Raw genomic sequence first — 17,748 nt, 5'->3', positions numbered from 1 at the left:
ATCCTTAGGAGGCAGCCGTTGCTGTGCTCTTTATTCTGCTCCCTGTTACTGGGCGACAGGTCTTGCTCAGCCACTGCTCTGGTGCCTCAGTGGGCCCTGCCCTCTAGCAACCAGCTGTCAGTGAGCGACTGTTAGTGTCCTGCTCAGCTCTTGGTCAGCACCGCAGTGGGCCCTGCTCACAAGTAACTGTTGATGGGGGACCATTAGGGAACCGAGTTAGCCAAGGGTCGGTAGTGTGGTGGTCATCAGGTGGAGAGTGAATTAAGAGGCAGGTTCAGGCCTTCTCCTAGAGGCCCTCCAGCTTACCCAGCCTTGGGCCAGCAGGAGAGCTGGAGGGCCCAGGGAACAGACTGGGGACTACGTCCTGCAGAGCTCCAGAGCCCTCACTAAGGGCCTCCATTAGCCATGGCCCAGACCTGGAGGCAGTGGTGAGCCTCTCCCCCAACCCTGTCACTGTGACCTTCTAGCCGTGGCCGTCTGCCTGGGCTGCAGTCTGTGAGACCCAGTGTCCCCCATTTGGGCAGCCTGAGGAGACAGGGCCAGTGTGGGTTGGGTGAACTCAGGGATGACAGCTGGGCAGGATGTGGAAACCTGGCCCTGAAGGAGCTGCCAACTGAGCTCTGCCTCCTCTTCGGCAGGATGGGGACCTTGGAGGGTGAAAGCTGTGCCTTGGGACTTTGCCCTTTCTGGTCAGGACAGAGAATAACATTCATCTGGTAGAGGTTTACAGGAACATCATTACCTGACCATGACCAGACTTCAAGAACAAAGGATCGGACACCAGGAAGTTTGCAGCAACTCACCATGCCCCTCCCTCACCTTTTGCTTTGAAAGGGGCTTGCTGAATAAAGGAGCTTGCTGAAAGCTTTCAGTACCTTTGGGCTTCTTAGGGCATAAGGTACCCATCTCCTTGTATGAATCTGTAATAAACTTTTCTGTTCCAGACTCTAATTAGTTTTGGTGTTGGTTGGCCTCACTGTGTGTCGTGTACACAAACTTGTGGTTTGGTAAAAATTTTAGTAATTAAAAAATCGGACTGAAAAAAAAAAAAAAACAAACAGAAAAATGTATGTTCAGCTAAGAACAGCTGTGTCATCATAATGTTCCATAGTACTACTTCTGATTTTGTCCCAAAACCATGTTTTTTGTTGAAATGTCTAGAAGAGCATAGTTAATACATAGATATTCCGGGCTTCCCAGGTGGCACTGGTGGTAGACAACCTGCCTACACTGCAGGAGACCTGGGTTCGATTCCTGGGTGGGAAAGATCCCCTGGAGGAGGCCGTTGCAACCCACTCCAGTACTCTTGCCTGGAGAATCCCATGGACAGAGGAGCCTGGCAGGCTGTGGTCCACAGGGTCACACACAGTCAGACATGACTGAAGTGCTTTAGCACATATGGTTATCATGGAAATTCACTGAATTTGTCGGTTCGTGGCAAATTATTTTTATATTATCTAGTGCTTTCTTTTTTCTTTTTACAATTCCAAGAATCTACTTTTCATTTTTTATTGAAATACATTTGACATGTAACATTGTCTAAATTTAAGGTGTACAACATCTTGTAATGTATAATTAGATCATTTATGTATTATAATGATTGCCATTGTAGTAATAATTGGGCTTCCCAGGTGGCGCAGTGATAAAACAATCTGCCTGCCAATGCAGGAGATGCAAGAGATACGGATTCGGTCCCTGGGTGGGGAAGATTTCCCTGGAGAAGGATAAGGCAACCCACTGTAGTATTCTTGCCTGGAGAATTCCATGGATAGCAGAGCCTGACGGGCTGCAGTCCGTGGGGCTGCAAAGAATCAGACACAAATGAGCACACGTGCACATAGTAATAATTAGCACCTGTATCACATTTCAGAATTATTTCTTCTCACTAGTTGGAATAATCAAGTTCTAGTCTCTTAGCAAGTTTGACTTTTATGATACAGAGTGTGCACGCTGCATGCTCACTCATGTCTGACTCTTTACGACTCTATGAACTGTAGCCCACCAGACTCCTCTGTCCATGGGATTTCCCAGACAAGAATACTGGAATGGGCTGCCATTTCCTTCTCCAGGGCATCTTCCCGACCCCGGGATTGAAACTATGTCTCCTACGTCCCCCGCATTGGCAGGTAAATTCTTTACCACTGAGCCACCTAGGAAGCTCCTTACAGTACAGTAGTGTTGTCTATATTCACTGTTCAGTTCAGTTCAGTCGCTCAGTCATGTCCGACTCTTTGCGATCCCATGAATCGCAGCACGCCAGGCCTCCCTGTCCATCACCAACTCCCGGAGTTCACCCAGACTCACGTCCATCGAGTCAGTGATGCCATCCAGCCATCTCATCCTCTGTCGTCCCCTTCTCCTCCTGCCCCCAATCCCTTCCAGCATCAGAGTCTTTTCCAATGAGTCAACTCTTCGCATGAGGTGGCCAAAGTACTGGAGTTTCAGCTTTAGCATCATTCCTTCCAAAGAAATCCCAGGGCTGATCTCCTTTAAAATGGACTGGTTGGATCTCCTTGCAGTCCAAGGGACTCTCAAGAGTCTTCTCCAATACCACAGTTCAAAAGCATCAATTCTTCGGCACTCAGCTTTCTTCACAGTCCAACTCTCACATCCATACATGACCACTGGAAAAACCATAGCCTTGACTAGACGGACCTTTGTTAGCAAAGTAATGGCTCTACTTTTGAATATGCTATCTAGGTTGGTCATAACTTTTCTTCCAAGGAGTAAGCATCTTTTAATTTCATGGCTGCAATCATCATCTGCAGTGATTTTGGAGCCCCCCAAAATAAAATCTGACACTGTGTCCACTGTTTCCCCATCTATTTCCCATGAGGTGATGGGACCAGATGCCATGATCTTCGTTTTCTGAATGTTGAGTTTTAAGCCAACTTTTTCACTCTCCTCTTTCACCTTACTCAAGAGGCTTTTTAGTTCCCCTTCACTTTCTGCCATAAGGGTGGTGTCATTTGCATATCTGAGGTTATTGATATTTCTCCCGGCAATCTTGATTCCAGCTTGTGCTTCTTCCAGCCCAGCATTTCTCATGATGTATTCTGCATATAAGTTAAATAAGCAGGGTGACAATATACAGCCTTGACATACTCCTTTTCCTATTTGGAACCAGTCTGTTGTTCCATGTCCAGTTCTAACTGTTGCTTCCTGACCTGCATACAGATTTCTCAAGAGGCAGGTCAGGTGGTCTGGTATTCCCATCTCTTGAAGAATTTTCCACGGTTTATTGTGATCCACACAGTCAAAGGCTTTGGCATAGTCAATAAAGCAGAAATAGATGTTTTTCTGGAACTCTCTTGCTTTTTCCATGATCCAGCAGATGTTGGCAATTTGATCTCTGGTTCCTCTGCCTTTTCTAAAACCAGCCTGAACATCTGGAAGTTCACGGTTCATGTATTGCTAAAGCCTGGCTTGGAGAATTTTGAGCATTACTTTACTAGCGTGTGAGATGAGTGCAATTGTGCAGTAGTTTGAGCATTCTTTGGCATTGCCTTTCTTTGGGATTGGAATGAAAACTGACCTTTTCCAGTCCTGTGGCCACTGCTGAGTTGTCCAAATTTGCTGGCATATTGAGTGCAGCACTTTCACAGCATCATCTTTCAGGATTTGAAATAGCTCAACTTGATCTCCATCACCTCCACTAGCTTTGTTCGTAGTGATGCTTTCTAAGGCCCACTTGACTTCACATTCCAGGATGTCTGGCTCTAGATGAGTGATCACACCATCATGATTATCTGGGTCATGAAGATCTTTTTTGTATAGTTCTTCTGTGTATTCTTGCCACCTCTTCTTAATATCTTCTGCTTCTGTTAGGTCCATACCATTTCTGTCCTTTATCGAGCCCATCTTTGCATGAAATGTTCCCTTGGTATCTCTTATTTTCTTGAAGAGATCTCTAGTCTTTCCCATTCAGTTGTTTTCCTCTATTTCTTTGCATTGATCGCTAAGGACGGCTTTCTTATCTCTTCTTGCTATTCTTTGGAACTCTGCATTCAGATGCTTATATCTTTCCTTTTCTCCTTTGCTTTTCACTGCTCTTCTTTTCACAGCTATTTGTAAGACCTCCCCAGACAGCCATTTTGCTTTTTTGCATTTCTTTTCCATGGGGATGGTCTTGATCCCTGTCTCCTGTACAATGTCACGAACCTCTGTCCATAGTTCATCAGGCACTCTATCTATCAGATCTAGGCCCTTAAATCTATTTCTCATTTCCACTGTATAATCATAAGGGATTTGATTTAGGTCATACCTGAGTGGTCTAGTGGTTTACCCTACTTTCTTCAATTTAAGTCTGAATTTGGCAATAAGGAGTTCATGATCTGAGCCACAGTCAGTTCCTGGTCTTGTTTTTGTTGACTGTTTAGAGCTTCTCCATCTTTGGCTGTGAAGAATATAATCAATCTTGATTTTGGTGTTGACCATCTGGTGATGTCCATGTGTAGAGTCTTCTCTTGTGTTGTTGGAAGAGGGTGTTTGCTAGGACCAGTGCATTTTCTTGGCAAAACTCTATTAATCTTTGCCCTGCTTCATTCTGTATTCCAAGGCCAAATTTGCCTGTTACTCCAGGTGTTTCTTGACTTCTACTTTTGCATTCCAGTCCCCTATAATGAAAAGGACATCTTTTTTGTCCTTCACCATACTGTGCCTTATGTCTCTAGGGCTTATTTATACTTGTTGCATGTAGTAAACTTAAATCTGTCAGGTCTTCCCAACTCCTAGGCCCAAGTAACCACCATAATACTCTTGAGTTTTACAAGTTTGGATTCAGTCACTCAGTCACGTTCAACTCTTTGCAACCCTATGGACTGCAGGACGCCAGGTTTCCCTGTTCTTCACCAACTCCCAGAGCTTGCTCAAACTCATGTCCATTGAGTTGGTGATACCATCCAACCATCTCATCTTCCGTCATCCCTTTCTCCTCCTGCCTTCAACCTTCCCCAGCATCAGGGTGTTTTCCAATGAATCACTTCTTTGAATCAGTAGCCAAAGTATTGGAGCATCAGCATCAGTCCTTCCAGTGAGTATTCAGGACTGATTTTCTTTAGGATTGACTGGTTTGATCTTCTTTCAGTCCAGGAGACTCTCAAGAGTTTTCTCCAACACTACAGTTCAAAAGTATCAATTCTTCAATGCTCAGCTTTCTTTATGGTCCAACTCTCACATCCACATATGACTACTGGAAAAACCATAGCTTTGACTGTATAGACCTTTGTCGGCAAAGTAATGTCTCTGCTTTTTAATATGCTGTCTAGGTTAGTCACAGCTTTTCTTCAAAGGAGCAAGCGTCTTTTAATTTCACGGCTGCAGTCACCATCTGCAGTGATTTGGGAGCCCAAGAAAATAAAGTCTCACTGTTTCCATTGTTTCCCTATCTATTTGCCATGAAGTGATGGGACCAGATGCCATGATCTTAGTTTTTTGATCGTTGAGTTTTAAGCCAGCGTTTTCACTCTCCTCTTTCAGTCTCATCAAGAGGTTCTTTAGTTACTCTCCATTTTCTGCCATAAGGATGGTGTCACCTGCATATCTGAGGTTATTGGTATTTCTCCTGGCAATCTTGAGTCCAGCTTGTGCTTCATCCATCCTGGCATTTCTCATGATGTACTCTGTATAGGGTTAGATTAGTAGGGTGACAATATACAGCCTTGATGTACCCCTTTCCCAATTTGGAACCAGTCCATTGTTCCATGTCTGGTTCTAACGATTGCTTCTTGACCTGCACTCAGATTTCTCAGGAGGCAGGTCAGGTGGTCTGGTATTTCCATCTCTTTAAGAGTTTTCCACAGTTAGTTGTGATCCACATAGTCAAAGGCTTTACCATAGTCAATGAAGCAGAAGTAGATGTTTTTCTGGAATTCTCATGCTTTTTCTATGATCCAACAGATGCTGGCAATTTGATCTCTGGTTCCTCTGCCTTTTCTAAATCCAGCTTGAACATCTGGAAGTTCCTGGTTCATGTACTGTTGAAGCCTGGCTTGGATAATTTTGAGCATTACTTTGCTAGCTTGTGAGATGAGTGCAACTGTGTGGTAGTTTTAACATTCTTTGGCATTGCCTTTCTTTGGGATTGAAATGAAAACTGACCGTTTCCAGTCCTGTGGCCACTGCTGAGTTTTCCAGATTTGCTGGCATATTGAGTGCAGCACTTTAACAACAACATCTTTTAGGATTTGAAATAGCTCAGCTGGAATTCCATCACCTTCACTAGCTTTGTTCATAGTGATGCTTCCTAAGGCCCACTTGACTTTGCACTCCAGGTTGTCTGGTTCTAGGTGAGTGATCACACCATCGTGGTTATCTGGGTCATTAAAATCTTTTTTGTATAGTTCTGTGTATTCTTGCCACCCCTTCTTAATATCTTCTGCTTCTGTGAGGTCCATACCTCACAGGTATGGACCTTTTGTCCTTTATTGTGCCCGTCTTTGCATGAAATGTTCCCTTGGTATCTCTAATTTCCTCGAAGAGATCGCTATAGTCTTTCCCATTCTGTTATTTTCTTCTCTTTCCTTGCATTGTTCACTTAGGAAGGCTTTCTTATCTCTCCTTGCTGCTATTTGGAACTCTGCATTCAGATGGGTATATAAGTTAAATCAGACAGTACTTGTCTAACTTACCTCACTTAACAAAATGTGCTCAAGGTTTATCCATGTTGTCTCAAATGGCAGGATTTTATTACTTGTTAATAGTTGAGTAGTATCTCAATGTGATTACATATAACGTGTTTTCTTTGTCCGTTCATTGGTTGGTGGACTCATGTCTTGGCTATTGTAAATAATGCTGCAGTGAACATGGGGGTTAGATATCTTTTCAAGGTAGTGTTTTCATTGTGTTCAGATAGATTTCTTTGTCTTGCCTAATTATTCTAGCTAGGGCTTCCAATACTATATTGAATAAGAATAATGAGAATAGACATCCCTGTCTTATTCCTGATCTTAGAAGAAAAGCTTTCTTTCTCCAGTGAAAGTATGTTAACTGTTTGTTACTCATGAGCTTCATTATGTTTAGGTATGTTCCTTCTGCACCCAATCTGCTAAGGTTTTTTTATTATGAAAGGATGTTGTATTTTGTCGAACAGTTTTTCTGCATCTATTGAGATGGTCATGTGATTTTTATGTTTTATTAATGTGTGTGACATTTATTGATTTACATATGTTGAACCATTCTTACATACAAGGCATAAATCCCACTTGGTCATGGTATACAATTCTTAAGTGTTCTTGAATGCAGTTTGCTGATACTTTATTGAGATTTTCTGTTCCTATATTCAGCAGGGATACTGATCTGTCATTTTCATTTCTTGTTATATCCTTATCTGGCTTTGGTTTCAGGTTAATGCTGGTCTCATAGAATGAGTATGGAAGTATTCCCTTCTCAAATTTTTCTAAGAGTTGACTGTGTGGATCACAATAAACTGTGGAAAATTCTTCAAGAGATGGGAATACCAGACCACCTGACCTGCCTCTTGAGAAATCTGTATGCAGGTCAGGAAGCAACAGTTAGAACTGGACATGGAACAACAGACTGGTTCCAAATAGGAAAAGGAGTATGTCAAGGCTGTATATTGTCACCCTGCTTATTTAACTTATATGCAGAGTACATCATGAGAAACACTGGACTGGAAGAAACACAAGCTGGAATCAAGATTGCCAGGAGAAATATCAATAACCTCAGATATGCAAATGACACCACCCTTATGGCAGAAAGTGAAGGGGAACTAAAAAGCCTCTTGAGTAAGGTGAAAGAGGAGAGTGAAAAAGTTGGCTTAAAACTCAACATTCAGAAAACGAAGATCATGGCATCTGGTCCCATCACCTCATGGGAAATAGATGGGGAAACAGTGGAAACAGTGTCAGACTTTATTTTGGGGGGCTCCAAAATCACTGCAGATGATGATTGCAGCCATGAAATTAAAAGATGCTTACTCCTTGGAAGAAAAGTTATGACCAACCTAGATAGCATATTGAAAAGCAGAGACATTACTTTGCCAACAAAGGTCCGTCTAGTCAAGGCTATGGTTTTTCCTGTGGTCATGTATGGATGTGAGAGTTGTGACTGTGAAGAAAGCTGAGCGCCAAAGAATTGATGCTTTTGAACTGTGGTGTTGGAGAAGACTCTTGAGAGTCCCTTGGACTGCAAGGAGATCCAACCAGTCCATTCTAAAGGAGATCAGCCCTGGGATTTCTTTGGAAGGAATGATGCTGAAGCTGAAACTCCAGTACTTTGGCCACCTCATGTGAAGAGTTAATTCATTGGAAAAGACTCTGATGCTGGGAGGGATTGGGGGCAGGAGGAGAAGGGGACGACAGAGGATGAGATGGCTGGATGGCATGGCATCACTGACTCGATGGATGTGAGTCTGAGTGAACTCTGCAAGTTGGTGATGGACAGAAGGCCTGGCGTGCTGCGATTCATGGGGTCGCAAGGAGTCGGACACGACTAAGCAACTGAACTGAACTGAGGATTGATGATGATGATCCTTTGAATGGTAGAATTCTTCAGTGTCGCCATCTTGTCCTGTGGTTTTCTCTGTTAGGTTTATGATTACTAATTCAGTCTCTTTGGTTATGGCCTGCTCATATTCTCTATTTCTTCCTGATTCAGCCCTCTTTTAAAATTTCTGTTTTATGTTGGAGTGTAGGTGATTAAGAATGTCATGCTGGTTTCAGGGGTACCCCAAAGTGGTTCAGTTCTGCATATACATGTATCTAGTTTTCAAATTCTTTTCCCGTTTAGATTATTATAGAGTATTGACCAGATTTCCCTGTGCTATACACAGTAGGTCTTTGTTGGTTATCTGTTTTAAATATAGAAGTGCATATGTCAGTCCCAAACTCCCAATCTATCCCTCCCCTTTGGTAACCATAATTTTTTTTTTCTAGTCTATGAGTCTGTCTGTTTTGTAAATGGGTTCATTTCTATAACATTTTTTATATTTTTGCTTCTGCCTATAAGTAACATAATGTGTTTGGAGTGATTATTGATAAGGACTCACTATTGCTCTCTTATCATTTGCCTTGTTTTTTATCTTTTTCCTGTTTCTACCTTTGTAAAGTGGTAGTTTTCCTTAGTGATTTGCTCAGTCTGCTCCTCCTTATTTTTTCTTCATAATGTTTCTTGCCTGTTTTTTTTTGCTTTGTGGTGGTGGTAGTTGTTCAGTCACTCAGTCGTGTCAAACTCTTTGTGACCCCATGAGATGCAGCACAGCAGCCTCTTCTGTCCTTGACCATCTCCCAGAGTTTGCTCAAACTCATGTCCATTGTGTCCAGTGACGTCGTCTAACCATCTCATCCTCTGCCACCCCCATCCCCTTTTGCCTTCAGTCTTTTCCAGCATCAGGGTCTTTTCCAGAGTTAGGTCTTCACATCAGGTGGCCAAAGTATTGGCGCTTCAGCTTCAGCATGTCTTTCCAATGAATATTCAGGGTGATTTCTTTTAGAATTGACTAATTTTATATCCTTGCTGTCCAAGGAACTCTCAAGAGTCTTCTCCAAGTTCAAAAGTATCAGTTCTTCAGCGCTCAGCCTTCTTTATGGTCCAACTCTCACATCCACACATGACTACTAGAAAAACCATAGCTTTGACTATGAGGACCTTTGTTGGCAGTGATGTCTCTGCTTTTTAATATGCTGTCTAGGTTTGTCGTAGCTTTCCTTCCAAGGAGCAGGCATCTCTTAATTTCATGGCTACAGTCACCATGTGCAATGGTTTTGGGGCCCAAGAAGGTAAAAATGTGTTACTGCTTCCACTTTTTCCCCTTCTATTTGCCATGAAGTGATGGGACCAGATGCCATGATCTTAGTTTTTTGGATGTTGAGCTTCAAGCCAGCTTTTTCACTCACCTCTTTGTAGCTTTCAGAATACATCTCATAAGTAAAGTAGTCCTTCTCATGCTGATAGCGTCTTGTTTTCATTCTCCTGTAATGGCTCAACCCTTTTTATTCCTCCCCTTTTATACTTCCGATGTCACAGTTTACCTCTTTTTATGTGTATTTTCATTTCTGTGTCACTAGTTAGGACCGTTTTATTTCAACTTAAGAACTCCTTGTAGCATTTCCTGTAAGGCAGGTTTTGTGTGTCTGAGAAAGCCTTTATTTCTCCTTCATAGCTGAAGGTCAGCTTTGCTGGATAAAGTATTCTTGGCCAGCCATATTTATCTTCCACACTTTGAATATGTCGTTCCACTTTGTCCTGGCCTGTAGAATTTCTGCTGGGAAATCCACTGATAGCCTTGCAAGCATTCGTTTGTAAGTTACTTTTTCTCCCCACTGTTGCCTTTATGATTTTTTTTTAATGGCTTTTGATGTAATTGGAGGTCTTTTGGCATTGAGAGAATAGTGTGTCCTATTGGGCTTTTAGGTCCAACTTCCTCCCTGGCTTGGGAAATTCTCAGCTATTTCTTTAAATACACATTCTCTGCTTCCCTCTCCCTCTCTGCTCCTTCGGATAGACCATTAGTCTCACATTTGTTTTTCTCATCACGTATGAGAGTTCTCTTAGGTTTTCACTTTTTAAGAATCAAGTTGCTAATTCTTTCCCAAATTTCATCTGCCTAATTCCCTAAGCTTTCTACATATTCTTGATCTCATTCATTGAATTCTTCAGCTGAAGAATTTGGTTCTTTTTGAAAACTCAATATATTTGGTAAATAACTGCCTAAGCTTTCTTGTACTTTCATCACAGCTGTTTCTAATTTTTATCAGATACAGTATTCTGTGCCTGTGGATTCAGTTGCTGAAGAATTATTGTTTTTCTCTTTGGGATTCCATATCACTGTGATTTTTTTGTTTGGTAAAATGTGCCTCTGCCCACTGAGTTTGAAGTAGCACACCTCTTTCTTTCTAGTTGTTAGATGTTCCAGTTCAACACTGACCATTAGAAACCTTTTTTTTGTTCTCCACAAGGTGGCGGCATAGCTCAATTTTTGGTTTCTCTACCTCAGCTGGCTCTAGGGCCATGCTACGGAGAGCCGGTTTAAAAAAAAGTCTGCCTAGAAAAAGCTGGCAGCAGAGTGGGGCAATGTGGGCTTAGCACCCCCTTTCCACAGCAGGCAGGGGGAACCCTCCACTGCGGTAAGCCCCCCGGAGGGCCACGCACAGACCTCCCGCTGAAATCCAAGGCAGGCAGCAGGACGTGAGATCCTTCAGTGCTCTTTGTTCTCGTCTCCGTCTCCCCACTCCCACTAGTCGCTCCTGAGGAATTAGTGCTGCTGGAAAGAAGCAGGTTCCTCCAGCAGTGCCCAGCCAGGCAGCGAGGCAGTCACTTTAAGACCTCTGAGGGAGGTGGCTGTGGTCCCTGGCAGTGGAAGCCCAGTGTGTTGCTGCTCCCCTTCGGCCTCCAAACTGGTTTCTGTCCCCCCACCGTTTGCCTGGTTCCCCACAGATGCCCTCTCCCGCACCGTCCGCCCACACTCTCCGGTCTCTACACTCCCGTCTGGCTTCCCGTCCCTCCCCCCAGCAGGTGGGGGTGAGGCAGGCTCACGAACTCTTGGGTCCGCAGTGCTGCTAAGGTCTCCCCACCTATGTTCTGAAGCACTTTTTGGTAGAAATCTTTTGCATGTTCCAGTGTAGTGTACAGAGAAACTTCTGTTCGGTTATGAATGACTCAGGGATGGAACCCAGGTCTCCTGCATTGCAGGCAGTCGTTACTGTCTGAGCCACCAGGGAAGCCCATCAACAAGCAGATAGTTGTAAATAAAAGAAGAAAAGGAACTCACACTGCCATGCTGCTGCCATCACTTGCTCCTCTACTTTTTATCTGCACCTGCAAGTTAGGTATAATACCAATAATTTAAAATTTTCATACCTGGAGATTGAGTGCTATTCGTGAAACCCTAAGTTGAATGAAGTAAAAGGATTCCGGGTCAAACACAGTTTATGTACGAAGGATGGCCTGTGGACTGCAGTACACCATCGGGTTGTGTGGACTGGGAGGGTATTCCTGGTTTTCAGCAGAGTAAATAGCCCCTTTCAAACCTGTTTCTTTGCGTGCAGAAACAGGTATCCTCAGCATGGTGACAGCAGTTTCTAGTGCTTTTGTTTCATTCCCCCCAAAGATGATTGCCAGCTAAATGACAAGCACGATGCCAGGTTCTGGGAGTGTGTTAAATTACCATCTCGTAACCTTATATTTCTTAGTGCTTTTATTTCATTTCTTTTGGCATATCTAAATGTCAGAAAGTACATACATACAAAATTCCAAACACCTTCCTAAAATGGTTTTAGTATTGGCGAGTCTGATATCTCAGGTTGAATTGTCCAATATGTCTAAAGTGCATTCTCGCAGCTAATCAATAGCAGCATTTGTTCTGTTTATAAATCCTTAAGAAATATTCAGACAGCAGGTGGAAAATCACAATAAAAAGCAAAGCGTGATCTAGATATATTTTTCCTTAATTATCCAAGACAAACACATGCATGAATTAGTTTATACAAGAAATATACAAAAAATAGCAATATAAAAAAGTTCATACAGCAATGAGAAAGAGGGGTCTTTCTCTGCTACTAATATTAAATATGGCAAGGTGTATAATATAAAAAGTTTGTAGAATCCTAGATATCTTTGGAGCCACAGGGGAATCCCTGATGGAGGCCAGTGTGTGATGACATGAGGTCTGTGATTTTCAACAAAGCTGGAGTTTTATAAGATGGTTTTCAGAAGGCACTGCTTTGGAGAAATCACCAACACAAATGATGAAAATGTTCTTTTGTTATTGAAACTGTCAATTCATGGCTTCTTGCGCCTAAAATGAAAGCCAGCATTTAGTGTTGAGTTTTGCAATGAATCTCTAGGAGGGCTTTGAGAGAATTCCTGTTTTATCATGGGAAAAGTTATTCTAAAAAAGCAAATAAAATATGCTTATCCAGTATTTAATTAGACTTCCCATCTTTATCTGATTTTCCAAATTGCCTAAGGAGTACATACATGTGTCAGAAGTAGACACATGGACCTGTATAGTTAGATACTTGAAAAAAGGGGGCTTAAAATAGTAAAAGAATGGGCCAGACTCTTGGCTATGTCTTTAATATGTGATTCCTTTCCCTACCAGATTTCACCATTCCGTTTTATTTTAATGAACACTTCTTGCTATAACAAGAGGCAGGTTAGGAAAGAATGAATTATGTGAGGAGCTGTCACCCCGACCCCAGCCTCCCCTCCTTAGAGGTGATCTCCCTTAGGCCTCTGAAAGCTTTATGAGCACTCGCAAACTAGGAACAAGAAAGAGTGAGTGTTCTTACAGCTCTAATTGCTATTATCCAACCCCCCAGGGTTCTCAGCACTGTTACTGCCTCCTGTAGTCTGCCAGTAGGGCCCAGATATTCCAGAGGGTAACCAAAAAACACATAGATCCTCTTAGGGAAAAAAAAAGGTGGATGTAGGGAGAAGGGGTGGTGGGGAGGGAAGACAGAGAGAAAGGCCACACTTGGTCAGTACTCACTTGGGTTGTGCATGGTGCTGGTACCCAGGCCCCAGCTGAGAGCCCGCTCTCATCTCCACAGCCACAGAGCACTGGGGAGAAAACCACAGAGAGGAAAACTGTGAGGTTGGAGGGTCTTCAGAGACCATCCAGGTAATCTCATTTTCTATCAGAAAGAGTTCTTGAGAAAGTGAGTGGCAAAGGCTGGAGCCTGGCCCCCACCTTCCCACACTCTTTATTCAAATCTGTCCCCAGGAATAACAGTTCTGCTCCTGAGAGGACTCCCATCAGCTTGATGGACATTCTTGCTCTTCTAGGTGATGCTCTCTTACTTGATTTTTGGGCATAGACCCACTACACTAAAGACAGGGGCTTCGAACTGAAGAGCTCCATCCAGTAAGACCAGAGCAGAAATGCACCCCTACAAATATTTCACTCCTACCCTTGTTTCTACATCAGTCCATTCAGACTCTGTTCCATCTGGCTGGGCAGGTGCTACTGTAGATGATCTTCGTTTTCGACTACAGAAAAAGGGAACGACGCAACAGTTATTTTTTACATCTAAGAACAGGAAAAATATTAGAGAAATACCATATATACTCCTTCAAAGAATTAATGACACGTTTTTACAGGCTAGTCTGTTCCTCAAGAACGAGCAGATAAGAAAATTACAGCCCTCTAAATAAAGCAATTTGATGCTCACTCACCTAGTTGGTGATTCTTGTTTTAAAGTCTCTATTTCAGTAAACTGGACGGATTGTCCACCACCCCTTGTTTTATAAACATCACCCTACAGCCAGGAGAAAAGATCACCATTACACTTTTATACATCCAAATGATAAACATACATATATATTTCAAACTGATTTTTTAAGACTTTTATGAAAACTCCCATCCACAAAACCAGATGGTGCTTGGACTGCTGGGTCAGTACCTTAAAATACTTTAAAGATTTGTGTGCATATGTCTCTATAAAAAAAGTCCAATGCAGTATAATTAATAGCATTCTTACTTGCAGAAAATAACATTCCTTTTTATTCAACCAGTAATTTAAAAACTACAGTAAAGATCAAGCAATCTATCAAATTTCTAAATGTTCTAAGGCAATATACTGTCCTCTTTGGATGTTCCCCTTCTCTCATACACACGTGACAGGACAGTCTTTTTATTTTTTTGGCCGTTATGTACAGCTCGCGAGATCTTAGTTCCCAGACCAGGAATTGAACCTGGGTCCTTGGCAGTGACAGCAGTCTTAACCACTGGACTGCCAAGGAATTCCCTCCAATGATAGTACTCTTAAGCAAAGGCAGGAGTTCTTTGTTTGATTTAAAACAAAACGCACATTAATTAAAAGTATATATCTGGAGTTCCTCTAACAAACACATTTAGCAGATTTAGTTCCAATTTAGCAGATTCAAACCCAAGGAGTAACTTGAGTTTTCTAACAACAAAAAAAGTTTTATCAAATACCCATTTCTCTTCTAGTTGACACTGTCTATGTGTCAAAGGAACAGAAGAGTAAATGGTTTCTTGTTTTTTGAATATTTCCTTCTCTTGTGTAAATTTTTACCTTAATTAGCTTAGTTTCAATCTCCCCATCGGAGGCTAGTTCCTGGTGTGTCAGCATGTACTTCTCACACTTAGCTAGTGCCTTTTCATTTGCAACAGACACAGTGATGGCTCGGGGGACATGTGGCTGCATGACTGTCTCAGTTTGCAGGTTAGTGGCAGGCTTATGATCTACCCATCTGTCTCCCGCAGAGCGTGATCGTCTGTGTCGCAGACGAATTGGTGGTGCGTTCTGATCAGATTGAGAGAGGAATCAAGAAACAAGCATAACCCAGAATTAATTTCAGGGTACTATTAGAAGTGCAGCAGTTTTGGCTACTTTAGTTGGTGACAGTATGAAAACAAATGCATGAATCTTTGTATGTAGACACAAAACCAACAAACATCTTTAAATACCAGTTTATGTATGTAGTATATATTCTACTAGAGATCTTCCCTTTCAACAAAGAGTAGAAGAGAAAGTTCTGGTAATGCTGCTAGTCTTTCCTGTGTAGGTGATGTTTAGGACAAATAATTCATTTTTTCATTCTTGATCAAAAACCAGTATTTGTTCCTGCTATTGTGAAGTAATCTGTTAGGTCCACAACTATGTTAAAAGCTTCAAAAAGATCAGTAAAAGCCCTAAACACATCATAGGCCTCTAAACAAAAGAGAAAATACTCCTATTAAAAAAACAGACCTCTCCCCCCAGCAAAAGCTGATGGAGCTGTATAGTAAATACATGCTAAAAAACAAAGTATTTTAAGAACCCTGTGTATAAAATGATTAAAAGAATGTAAATAAAGTACTTCTGCAAACTTTTAAAAATCCCAGAACATAACTTTATGAAAAGTTCACAAACATTTCCTAAAGGTTCCAAGAACCAGATAAAGAATTCACTATCAAATCAGTCTCTTATCATGCAATAAAAAACTAGATACTTCCAGTAAAACGTTATATAAATTTAGGAAAGTTAAGTTTAGCACAGTCAACCTAAGGGTGGGGGGAAAAATCACATACAGAACATAGTTAATAGTTTCTTTGTAACTTTGCAAAGTTTTTGTTTGCAAAACTGAAAGCAAATGAAAGGGTCTGTCACAGGCCAAATCCTTCAAAACCGGTCAAGTATGGACACCTAATTTAAAATGTGTATTTGGAGAACTGAAGTATCTCCCCTGTACAATTATAACAAACAATGCATCAGTGACAAAATCATGACACCAAAACATGGGCAACAGCATTTGCCACTAAGGATACCCAGGCCTCACAACAAGCAGGAAACGTCCCATTCTTAAATGGCTTAATGCTGAATGAGGAAGAAAGAGGTTTTCATGACCTACCATTTAGCAAAGGTGATAGTTTTCTCAAACACATTTAGCAACAGAGACACTGTGAAACAAACTTTGGAAAGATGACTGTCCTTACTTACACTCTACTGTCATTTATGAAATACAAAATATTTAAGCTTTCTTCCTCACTGAAGTATATAAATTGAGTTCGCCTTGACATAATTTTTGACCAACAAACCTAGATGTGTATTCTGCTGCACTTCTAAAGAGATTTTGATTTCAAAAGAAGTTAAAGGATCTCTAGTAAATTCTCTTAAATACCTCATAGCCACATTAGATACTATGTTAATGTTGACCAGGCATAAGTAGGCCTTGAATAGTTTTCCAGTCTATAAATTTGCATGAAATAAGGAGGATTTATTAGAGTTGATCAGAAAGACCAGTCACCATATAATTTGCTCCCCAAAAAGGTTTAAAGCAAAATCTGCAAAGTAAAGAAGCTTAAGCGACTTTAGACTTATCTGTTGCCTTTGGTAAATACCTTGTAATTCATCATTATCCCTTAATAATCAGGAATGCAGGCCACCTAAATGAAATATGTTCTGTACCCTAAATTATACAATAACAAAATCTAAAGCAAATATTTACTATAAATTAAATTATTTAAAGAAAAATTCTTAGATATATTAAAATTTTACTAAATGTAGATTCACAATATTAACTTTGCCAACTTACTCAGATTCAGAGGAAAATTTTACCTTAATCTTTAAAAAGAAAATATAAACATGAATTTGTTTAAACAACCTTGAATGAGGCAGAGCCCTTCTAAATTGAGACAAAGGCCTTGAGATTAAAAGCAATTTATTGGACATGTAAATCTTCCTTTGGCAGTTATAAAACAACTGGCCTGGGCTCCTCAAAAAATAGTATCATGAAAATTTAAAAAAGGGGGAGGATGGACTATTTTATATTAAAAAGATTAAAGAGATAATAACCACATATAATGTATTCACTTTGATAGGACCAAGGTTTGAAAAATGAAAAGCCATTATTGGGACACCACTAACTTTCTCAGGTGTGATGAAGACTGTGGTTATGTGTGTAAGACACAAAGTCTATGACTTACTGTCAAAGGCTGAAGAAAAAAAAATATTTACATATCTATTTTTTTTAAATAAAAGTCCGGGAAAGCAGTTTTAAAAATGGAAATTAAAAAAAACGTAAAAACTCCAATTTGAGGAAGAAAAGCCACAAGAAAAGAATGGAAAATGTGTTCTAAGACACTCACTGATTCTGTGGATTTTGCTTATCAGTTCATGCAGCTGAAGAGCACGTGTTCACTGAACACGAGGCACTTTCTGTGCCAAATGCAGCTAGGCTTTTTCAGATGAAGAGCTAGGCCTCAGTTTCAGGGTGATCTGATCTTTCAAACTGACAGAAAAATCAGACCTTGCTTATATATTAGAGCTCACCCATCATTCC

At 41.2% G+C, this 17,748-nt stretch overlaps 1 protein-coding gene across 3 annotated transcripts in view; it reads right to left on the bottom strand.

The window, feature by feature from the left end:
- Window positions 1–12,127: 12,127 nt before the first annotated feature.
- Window positions 12,128–17,748, bottom strand: part of KIF23 (kinesin family member 23) — a 40,819-nt gene continuing 35,198 nt past the window's right edge. For all 3 annotated transcript variants that reach the window (XM_070377352.1, XM_005909684.2, XM_070377353.1), the window contains 5 exons: window positions 15,000–15,230; window positions 14,137–14,219; window positions 13,872–13,950; window positions 13,451–13,521; window positions 12,128–12,754 (listed from right to left, as the gene is read on the bottom strand). In XM_070377352.1, coding sequence (XP_070233453.1) covers window positions 12,739–12,754; window positions 13,451–13,521; window positions 13,872–13,950; window positions 14,137–14,219; window positions 15,000–15,230 — 480 coding nt within the window. In that variant the 3' untranslated portion in view covers window positions 12,128–12,738. The remainder of the gene's footprint in view (window positions 12,755–13,450; window positions 13,522–13,871; window positions 13,951–14,136; window positions 14,220–14,999; window positions 15,231–17,748) is intronic.

This window comes from Bos mutus, chromosome 10 (assembly GCF_027580195.1).
Source record: "Bos mutus isolate GX-2022 chromosome 10, NWIPB_WYAK_1.1, whole genome shotgun sequence".
In the NCBI taxonomy this organism is placed as follows: Eukaryota; Metazoa; Chordata; class Mammalia; order Artiodactyla; family Bovidae; genus Bos; species Bos mutus.
The sequence above is the reverse complement of the archived record's forward strand: the minus strand, read 5'-3'. Positions and strand labels throughout refer to the sequence as shown.